At 47.1% G+C, this 11,180-nt stretch overlaps 1 protein-coding gene across 1 annotated transcript in view; it reads right to left on the minus strand.

Annotated features, from left to right (window-relative positions):
- Positions 1-10,202, minus strand: part of LOC144484446 (uncharacterized) — a 48,103-nt gene extending 37,901 nt beyond the window's left edge. The window contains exons 1-3 of the mRNA XM_078202974.1: positions 10,116-10,202; positions 4,595-5,091; positions 381-489 (exon numbers count right to left, since the gene is read on the minus strand). Coding sequence (XP_078059100.1) covers positions 381-489; positions 4,595-5,091; positions 10,116-10,202 — 693 coding nt within the window. The remainder of the gene's footprint in view (positions 1-380; positions 490-4,594; positions 5,092-10,115) is intronic.
- Positions 10,203-11,180: the final 978 nt, after the last annotated feature.

An 11,180-nucleotide genomic window follows, 5' to 3' on the forward strand; every position in this document is an offset into this window, starting at 1 on the left:
ATTGGCTGGAGGACCAGTATCCTTCCGGTCCTCCAATTCCTTCCATTGGTCAATACCCCTCATGAAGACAGTGGTGCAGCGGAAGTGAGTCGAAGACACTTTGACCCCGGGTCGCTCTCAGTTATTGGCCAATGGGAAACGCTATCCCCCGCACATGCGCAGAACTTCTCTGGGTTAATCATGCGCAGTCCCACCCGGCGAATAGAGCGATTTCTCCAGCGCGGGGGATTGTGGGAGCTGCGGCCGCCATTACTCGGCCGGAGCCCAGTCTCCAAACACCTGGGACTGCGATGGATGGGATGGGATGGGGAGGAGGCGAAGTGACCCCATCCGGATATAATGTACATCTGGGTAGTCACTGGAATTGATAGCGACGCCACCTTAGCAAAATTCAGGTGGAAAAATTTAGACACCTGGGTGACATATTGGGGAGTGGAATAGCTCAATGTGAAACTGAACCCCAGAGTCAGCAGCTTCCTTGGGGGAGAACTGGGGAAAAATAAGGAGGATGGTCAAAAGAATTAGGCTTACAATTGGTAGGGAGGAGGCAGATGCTTAAAGTTTGAAATTTGATTAGATTTGATTTGTCACATGTATTAGTAGACAGTGAGAAGTATTGTTTCTTGTACGTTTTACTGACAAAGAGAAGGAAAGAGGAGGGTGCAGAATGGAGTATTACAGTCATAGCTAGGATATAGAGAAAGATCAAATTAATGTGAGGTAGTTCCACTCAAAAGTTTGATGGCCGCAGGGAAGAAGCTGTTCTTGATTTGGTTGTCCATGTCCTCAGACCTTTATATCTTTTTCCCGATGGAAGGAGGTGGAAGAAAGAATGTCCAGGGTGCATGGGGTCCTTGATTATGCTGGCTGCTTTTCTAAGACAGTGGGAAATGTAGACAGAGTCAATGGATACGAGGCTGGTTTACCTGATGGATTGGGTCATTCATGACCCTTTGTAGTTTCTTGTGGTCTTGGACAGAGCAGGAGCAACATCAAGTTGTGATACAACCAGAAAGAATGCTTTCCAGAAAGGGAGGAGAATGTTAAGTGACAACCAGAATATCAGTTTCAAATTTCTATCCTGTGCTTACATTGATTGCTTTGATAGATGTTTTTATTTACAAGGGATTAGAATGGAAGGATTTTCAGTCAGAAACATCTTGATTCATTTGGACACGACTATCATCAGCGATCAAATGTCAGAGGAACACTGATGCCCTGTTCAAAAAGATTCCAATCATCAGTGCGAATGGAAAAGTTGTGTGATGCACATTCCCAAGAGAGAGAGATAGATTTCCAGGGAAAGAGACATAAGAATATATGAACAAATGAACTATGAGCAGGCCACTCAGGCTGTTTCAGTGCTCAGCGCCGACAGCTACCAGTTTCCAGATGCAATTTTACAACTCATCCGCTTCATCCTGGACCACAATGTCTTCACCTTCAACAACCAGTTCTTCATCCAGACAAGCAGAACAGCCATGGGGACCAAAATCGCACCTCAATATGCCAACATCTTCATGCACAGGTTCGAACAAGACATCTTCACCGCACAGGACCTTCAACCGATGCTATACACTAGATACATCGATGACATTTTCTTCCTTTGGACTCATGGTGAACAATCACTGAAACAACTATATGATGACATCAACAAATTCCATCCCACCATCAGACTCACCATGGACTCCTCTCCGGAATCGGTTGCATTCTTGGACACACAAATCTCCGTTAAGGACGGTCACCTCAGCACCTCACTATACCGCAAGCCCATGGATAACCTCACGATGCTCCACTTCTCCAGCTTCCACCCTAAACACGTTAAAGAAGCCATCCCCTACGGACAACCCCTTCGTATACACAGGATCTGCTCGGATGAGGAGGATCGCAACAGACACCTCCAGACACTGAAAGATGCCCTCATAAGAACAGGATATGGTGCTCGACTCATCGATCGACAGTTCCAACGTGCCACAACGAAAAACCGCACCCACCTCCTCAGAAGACAAACACGGGACAGGTGGACAGAGTACCCTTCGTCGTCCAGTACTTCCCCGGAGCGGAGAAGCTACGGCATCTCCTCTGGAGCCTTCAACATGTCATTGATGAAGATGAACATCTCACCAAGGCCATCCCCACACCCCCACTTCTTGCCTTCAAACTACTGCACAACCTCAAACAGACCATTGTCTGCAGCAAACTAGCCAGCCTTCAGGAGAACAGTGACCACGACACCACACAACCCTGCCATAGCAACCTCTGCAAGACGTGCCGGATCATCGACACGGATGCCATCATCTCATGTGAGAACACCATCCACCAGGTACACGGTACATACTCTTGCAACTCGGCCAACGTTATCTACCTGATACGCTGCAGGAAAGGATGTCCCGAGGCATGGTACATTGGGGAGACCATGCAGACACTGCGACAACGGATGAATGAACACCATTCAACAATCACCAGGCAAGACTGTTCTCTTCCTGTTGGGGAGCACTTCAGCGGTCACGGGCATTCGGCCTCTGATATGCGGGTAAGCGTTCTCCAAAGCGGCCTTCACGACACACGATGGCGCAGAGTCGCTGAGCAGAGACTGATAGCCAAGTTCCGCACACATGAGGATGGCCTCAAATGGGATCTTGGGTTCATGTCACACTATCTGTTATCCCCACAACTTGCCCGGACCTGCAGAGTCTCACTGGCTATCCTGTCTGGAGACAATGCACATCTCTTTAACCTGCCTTAATGCTCTCTCCACTCACATTGTTTGTATCTTAAAGACTTGATTAACTGTAAGTATTCGCATTCCAACCATTATTCATGTAAATTGAGTTTGTGTCTTTATATGCCCTGTTTGTGAACAGAATTCCCACTCACCTGAAGAAGGGGCTTAAGGCTCCGAAAGCTTGTGGCTTTTGCTACCAAATAAACCTGTTGGACTTTAACCTGATGTTGTTAAACTTCTTACTGTCACTAATAACCTTCAGGGAAGGGAAGCTGACACCCATCTGAGCCTACACAAGATTATGATCTCTATTGGGGGAGAAGAGGGTGAGAGGATTGGAAGCAGAAGAAGAGAGGGGGATTTTCTATTTGTACAAATCAACCAGGATTTTAACAGAATCTCGCAAACCCTCAACCATCATCTCTGAGAAGGAGCAAGTGTATGTGAACCCAATCACCTCCGGGTTCTCCTCCAAGGCGCATACAGTTCTGACAGTAAGTAATGGATGAGCAGAAATTTCCTCTACTTCTATATTGGGAAGACTGATGCTACTGTCTTCAGCCCCAGCTACAAACTCCACTCTTGAACCACTGACTCCATCCCTCTGCCTGATAACTGTTTGAGTCTGAAGCAGATTGTTCAAACCATTGTGTGATATCTGACCCTAAGACAAGCTCCTAACCACATTTTTCCATCATCTTCAAGACTGAATTCCACCTCAGTAACATTTCCTGACTCCACCCCAGACTCAGCTCATCTGCTGCTGAAACACTGACCCATTCCTTTCTTACCTCCGAGATATCTACACTTCTCTAATTCTGACTTCCTGAGTATTCCTGATTTTATTTACTCCATGTTGTGTGGCCTCACCTGAAGCTGCTAAGACCACAAATTCTGGAATTTCCTCCCTAACCTTCTCTATCCTACATTCCTTCATTAAAACACTCCTTAAAACTGACCTCTGCTTCCGGTAGCCCATGAGTTTACAAAAGCAATCACCATCAGTCCCAGATAAAAATTCAGAAGAGACAATTTTTTCCCTTGGTATGAGTTTTCTCTGTTAAATCTTCCTCATTTAGCCCCCTGTGAAATGAGTTTCCAAAATACATCTCTGTCAGTCCAGGATAGAAATTCACAACATTCTCTCCTCCTGCTGCCTGGTCCAGGATCTCCCCGCTAACTCCCTGTTGCATTTTGCCCTCATCATCGTCAGCAGCCCCTCGATTTGAGGATGATGTCTATCATCATAGAATCCCTACAGTGCAGACCCATCAAGTCTGCACTGACTCTCTCACAGAGTACCTTACCAGGCCCTCTTGCCCACCCTAACCACAAACATAGCTAAACCCCTTACCTACAAATCTTGTGGTCGGTACAAACGGCCTCCTTCTGTACTGTGGGATTCTAATGATTCTCTATGAGTATTTGGAAAAAGAGGGAATGCGAGGCAAAACACCTGAAAAATGTGTGCAAGTGAGGCCTGAGATGACACGGGTGGATAATATCAGAATGTGGACCGGTCTCTCGATGGGACAGGCAGTGAGAGCAGCTGAGAAATCAGTGGAGAAAGATTGTTCAGAGTGCGGCCAACCCTCAGAACGAGGACGGATGAACGACAAGACACCTGTAGTGAGAGGAAAAAGACTATTTACTATCCAGGATAAAATTAATACACCACATCTGCTTCTGTGGATCATTTCAGAGGAAATGTGCTCTCCCAGGCTCACAGAACATCAGCCCACTGGAAGTCACGAGACCGGCCAGTCCTGCTGAGCAAAACCCTCCGACCCTCCCACTTCACCAACTGTCAGAATGAACATGGTTCAGTCCTGGATGTGATTAACAGCAGAATCCAAGCTCTGTGATCACTTGTGAACCCGTTGGTGTCTCAGCAGGTGGGATGACTGAATGAATCCCTTCCCACACACGGAGCAGGTGAATGGTTTCTGCCCAGAGTGAACTCGCTGGTGTTTCAGCAGGTTCGAAGATTGAGTGAATCCCTTCCCACAGTCACGGCAGGTGAACGGCCTCTCCCCAGAGTGAACTCGCTGGTGTGTCAGCAGGGTGGATGAGTGAGTAAATCTCTTCTCACACTCTGAGCAGGTGAACGGCCTCTCTCCCGTGTGAACTCTCTGGTGTCTCAGTAGGTGGGACGAATCACGGAATCCCTTCCCGCACTCAAAGCAAGTGAACGGCTTCAGCCCAGAGTGAACCCGCTGGTGTTTCTGCAGGTTTGAAGACTGAGCGAATCCCTTCCCACACTGGGAGCATCTGAATGGTCTCTCTCCGCTGTGAACCCGCTGGTGTGTCCGCAGGGTGGATAAATCACTGAATCCCTTCTCACACTCTGAGCAGGTGAACGGCCGCTCCCCAGTGTGAACTCGCCAGTGTGTCAGCAGGGTGGAGGAGTCTTTAAATCCCTTCCCACAGTCAGAGCAAATGAACGGCCTCTCCCCAGTGTGAACTCGCTGGTGTCTCAGCAGAAGGGATGGATTAGTGAATCCCTTCCCACATTGAGAGCAGGTGAATGGCCTCTCTCGACTGTGAACCTGTTGGTGTGTCAGCAGTGTGGACGACTGAGCAAATCCCTTCCCACACTTGGAGCAGATGAATGGTCTCTCCCCAGTGTGACTGCGTCGATGAGTTTCCAGCTCAGACGGGGACCTGAATCCCTTCTCACAGTCCTCACATTTCCACGGTTTCTCCATGGTTCGGGTGTCCTTGTGACTCTCCAGGTTAAACAATCAGTTAAATCTCACACAGAACACGGGTACAGTCTCTCCCCGCTGTGAATGGCGATGTTTTTTCACGCTGTGTAACTGGTTAAAGCTCTTTCCACACTCAGTGCACTGGAACACTCTCACTCGGGTGTGTGTGTGTCTCGGTGCTTTTCCAGTCACACTGATGTTAGAATGGCCGATGGTTTCACATCCTAGTGAATTGAGTGAATCAGATCTTGACGTGATGTTTGTTTCGAGATTTCTGTCTCAAAATTCTCCCCTTCTAATATCCTGTAAAAGGAGTTCACAAAAGTCACCACTATTAGTGTCGGATAAAAATTCAGAACAGACAGTTTTAGTTTCTCTGGAACAATCTGTCCTCTCATTCCCCCAAAGCTGTAAATCTGTCTATTTTTCCTCCATTCTCAGTCTGTTGTCCCTCCAACACTCCTGAAGATGCTAATTCATGTTGATTGACAGATCAATACATAATGCTTCCTGTCCTCAACACAGAGACCATAACATCATGGAAAGTAGGAGGAATAGACCATTCGGCCCATTGAGCCTGCCGTTCCATTCAATAAGATGATGGTTGATCCGATTGTGCCCTTAACTCCACGTTCCCACCTGTCGGCCATAACTCTTGTGGATAACAATCTGCCTAACTCAGCCTGACGCAGCCTCCACTGCTCCCTGGGGAAAATAATTCCAAAGACCCCCTGAGGGAAGAAATTTCTCCTCCTCTCCATTCGAAATGAGAAACCCTTTATATTTGGCATTCTGCCCATGTGGGGAAATAACCTCTCTTCATCTGTCAAGCTACCTTGGGCAGCACGGTGGCACAGTGGTTAACACTGCTGCCTCACAGCGCCAGGGACCCAGGTTCAATTCCCGGCTTGGGTCACTGTCTGTGCAGAGTCTGCACATTCCCCCCGTGTCTGTGTGAGTTTCTTCCAGATGCTCCGGTTTCCTCCCACAGTCTGAAAGACGTGCTGGTTAGGTGCACTGGTCAAACTAAATTCTCCCTCAGTGTACCCGAACAGGCACTGGAGTGTGACGACTAGGGGATTTTCACAGTAACTTCTTTGCAGTGTTAACGTAAGCCTACTTGTGGCACTAATAAATAAAATTTAAACTTAAAAAGATTACCCCTCATTCTTCTAAACTCCAATGAGTACAGGCTCAACCGTTCCCAATAACACAACACCTTCCCAGGTATTAGACTGGTGATCCAGTATAACGTGGGAAAATGTGAACTTGTCCAATCAGACAGAACGAACAGAAAAAGCAGCATCTTATTTAAATGAATTGCAGAACAAAGAACAATACAGCACAGGAACAGGCCCTTCGGCCCTCCAAGCCTGCACCGATCATGTGTTCCTAACTCGACCATCCGTTTGTATCCCTCTATTCCCAGTCTGTTCATGTGGTTGTCTAGATAAGTCTTAAATGATCCTAGTGTGTCTGCCTCAACCACCTTGCTTGGTAGTGCATTCCAGGCCCCCACCACCCTCTGTGTAAAATACGTCCCCCGGATATCTGTATTGAACCTTGCCCCCCTTATCTTGAACTTGTGACCCCTTGTATGTGTCATTTCTGACCTGGAAAAAAGCTTCCAACTGTTCACCCTATCTATGCCCTTCATAATTTTATAAACTTCTATTAGGTCGCCCCTCAACCTCCGTCTTTCCAGGGAGAACAACCCTAGTTTACTCAATCTCTCCTCATAGCTAATACCCTCCATACCAGGCAACATCCTGGTAAACCTTTTCTGTACTCTCTCCAAAGCCTCCACGTCCTTCTAGTAGTGTGGCGACCAGAACTGGACGCAGAATTCCAAATGTGCCTAACCAACGTTCTATATAACTGCAACATCATATGCTAACTTTTATACTCTATGCCCTGTCCAATAAAGGCAAGAATGCCATATGCCTTCTTCACCAGCTTTTCCACCTATTCTGCCACCTTTAAGGATCTGTGGACTTGCACACCCAGGTCCCTCTGCGTGTCTATACTCCTGATAGTTCTGCCATTTATTGTATAACTCGCCCCTGCATTAGATCTACCAAAATGCATCACTTCGCATTTATCTGGATTAAATTCCATCTGCCATTTCTCTGCCCAATTTTCCAGCCTATCTATATCCGGCTGTATTCTCTGACAATGTTCATCACTACCCGCAACCCCAGCAATCTTTGTGTCGTCCGCAAACTTACTAATCAGACCAGCTACATCTTCTTCTAAATCATTTATATATATCACAAACAGAACTCTGAGGTACAGAGCAATCTGGGTGCCTTGGCAGGTGAATCACAAGTTAGTTTCCAGGTGCAGGGTTAATACTCAGGTCCATGAACTCCACCACTGTGCACCCCACAAACTTTGTCACCCTCATCAGCGATACTATCCTCCTCCCTGACCACAGTCTGAACCAGACCAATTGCAATCTTCCTTTCCTATTTGACCTTGAGTTGAACTATTGGCTACATATCCTCACCGTCTCTAATATTACTGTTTCCACCTCTAAGACAATTAGATCCATCCTGCCTCAGTTCATTTGCTGCTGAACTTCTCATCTTGCCTTTGTTACTTTCAGATTTGACTATTCCAACGCTCTTCTGACCGATCCCTCATCTTCCATTCTCCATAAACTTACCCTCCTCCAGAACTCTCTGGATGGTTGGCAGTTTAGTGGGAAAGAGTGAATAGAACGGAAGGTGGGTTTCATGGACAAGATTAGCTCTTGAAGGGATATGGGGAGATGGAGAGAAACTAAAGAAAGAAGTCAGTTTAAGGCCTGGGCTGGGCAGATCTTCACAACAATTTTGAACTTCCGGGGTAGTGGAAGGGAGGAAAGCAGCAGAGGCAGCTGATCAGATTGTCTCAATCTTAGTGACAATGGGGCAGCACAGAGGCAGAGTGGTAGCATTGCTGCCTCACAGCGCCAGAGACCCAGGTTCAATTCCAGACCAGGTGGGCAGTTTGCACGTTCTCCTGAAGTCTGTGTGGGTTTCCTCCGGGTGCTCTGCTTTCCTACCACAGTCCAAAGATGTGCAGGTTAGGTGGCTTGGCCATGCTAAATTGCCCCTTAGTGTCTAAAGATATGTGGGTTGGGCGTATTGGCCATGATGGATGCATGGGGATAGGGCCGAGGTAATATGCTCTGTTGGAGAGTTGGTGTAGACTGAATGGGCCGAATGGCCTCCTTCCACATTGCAGGGATTCTATGATTCCATGAGCTCCTCACACTCGTTGCTTTGGCAAGAATGGAGGAGACTGGGATACCGAGGATGTTTTAAAAAGAGCTAACTTGTGTTAGAGATATTAAAATTATTAACCACACTGGCTGTTCCAACACAAAGCTGATTTATTTGACTTTTATCCAGAATATGATCGGGATCGAGTTTATCAACATCAGCAGAAACAGAGCACAAAGGTATTTTTAAAGACAAATGATAGAAAAATATCAGGAAGGTCAATGCAATAAGAAGATTGGATTAAGTAAAAGCAAATTACTGTGGATGCTTGAAATCTGAAATAAAACAGAAAATTTGGGAAAAACTCAGCAGGTTTGGCAGCATCTGTGGAAAGAGAAACAGAGTTAACGTTTCAAGTCTGTACAGATCAGGTAAGAATGGCAGATTTCCCTCCCTCAAGGACACTAATGAACCAAAGATCCAATTTCTGGACTGTCAAGTTGAGATTAGGGAAGGGGATGAGAGTGAAGGTAAAGATTATGGGTGAAGACTTGAAGAATATGAGTAGCTTCAAGTTCCTGGGGTCAGTGATGGGAGGAGATGGAAATTTGGAAATGAAGAAACAGATTAGCTCTGGCTGCAGTAATTGGAAGATATGCAGTGGAATATTCGGTGATAGAAAATCATCACTGAACTTGAAAAGAAAGAATCTACAATCACAAAGTAGTTGAGGCCAAAACATTGTGTGATTTCAAGAAGAAATTAGATATAGCTCTTGGGACTAAAGGGATCAGGATATTGAATTCGATGATCAGCCATGATCATAATGAATGGCGCAGCAGGATCGAAGGGCCGAATGGCCTACTCCTGCTTCTAGTTTTTATGTTTCTATGTAGTGGAGAAGAGATTGAAATGGTCTGGACATCTGTTATGGAGAGTGAGGGAGGAAATGTGGTGAGGGGAGTGATGGACATGGGACTGTCAGGAAGAAGGAGAGGAGGAATGTCTAAGACCAGATGGAAAGATGTGGTGGACAGAATCAGAAATACAGTGGGATTGGGAGAGGGATGGTGACTGACAGGAGGAGATGGTGAAGCAGCTTTGTGGTGATTCCAAGTAAAATGGGAAGAGGAGGAAGAAAAACACCCAGATCCCAGTGAACATGGATGTGGTTAACAGCAAAACCAAATTGTGGTAGTTACTCGTGAACTGACTGGTGTCTCAGCAGATTGGATAACTCGATGAATCCTTTCCCGCACTGGGAACAGGTGAATGCCTCTCCCCAGTGTGAATTCGCTGGTGCCTCTGCAGGTTGGCTGACTGAGTGAATCCCTTCCCACATTTAGGGCAGGTGAATGGCCTTTCTCCAGTGTGTGTGCGCTGGTGTTTCAGCAGGGTGGATAAATCAGTGAATCCCTTCCCGCACTCGGAGCAGGTGAACGGTCTCTCCCCGGTGTGAATTCGTTGGTGAACAGTCAGGTTTGTTGAACTCCTGAACCCAGTCCCGCAGTCAGTGCACTTGAATGGTCTCTCGTCCGTGTGAACGCGTTGATGGGACATCAGTTGGCTGGAACTTTTATAGCACTTCCCACAGTCTGGGTATTTAAAAGGTCTCTCGTCAGTGTGAACTCGCTGGTGTATCAGCAAGTCAGATGGCCGAGTGAATCCCTTCCCACACTCGGAGCCAGGTGAATGGCTTCTCCCCAGTGTGAGTCAGTTTGTGTAAATGCAGGCTGCCGGACTGAGTGAATCCCTTCCCACACTCGGAGCAGGTGAACGGTCTCTCCCCAGTGTGAACCTGCCGGTGAACCAAGAGGTTGGATAATTGAATGAATCCCTTCCCACACTCAGAGCAGGTAAATGGTCTCTCTCCAGAGTGAACTCGCTGGTGCGTCTGTAGGTGGGATGACCGAGTGAAACTCTTCCTACACACGGAACAGGTGAATGGCTTTTCCCCAGTGTGATCACGTTGGTGTGTCAGCAGGTGGGATAACTGAGTGAATCCCTTCCCACACTGAGAGCAGGGGAATGGCCTCTCCCCAGTGTGAACTCGCCGGTGATTCAGCAAGGTTGCTGACCGAGTGAATCCCTTCCCACACTCGGGGCAGGTGAACGGCCTCTCCCCACTATGAAGTCGCTGGTGATTCTGCAGGGCAGATGAATGACTGAATTCCTTCCCACAGTCCCCACATTTCCACACCTTCTCCCTGGTGTGACTGCGCTTGTGTCTCGACAGGCCAGCTGACTGGCTGAAGCCTCGCCCACACACAGAACACACGTACAGTTTCTCTCCACTGTGAACAGTGCTTTTTCCTTCCATGTTCAAAATCCGATGAAATTCAGGTTATGATAAATTAGGTGACCCCGTCAGATTTTGATGTGATGTTTGATTTCTGTTTCCTGACTGCAAATCCTCCCCTTCTAAAACCCTGTGAAATTGATTTAAAACAGAAAAAAGGGCGTGAGAGAGAACCCACAGAACACAAAGGCAGGTTGTGAAATTGAGCTGAATGAATCTGGTAATTTGTGGGGCAGGCA

The sequence above is a fragment of the Mustelus asterias genome, unplaced genomic scaffold (genome assembly GCF_964213995.1).
Source record: "Mustelus asterias unplaced genomic scaffold, sMusAst1.hap1.1 HAP1_SCAFFOLD_107, whole genome shotgun sequence".
NCBI classification, from domain to species: Eukaryota; Metazoa; Chordata; class Chondrichthyes; order Carcharhiniformes; family Triakidae; genus Mustelus; species Mustelus asterias.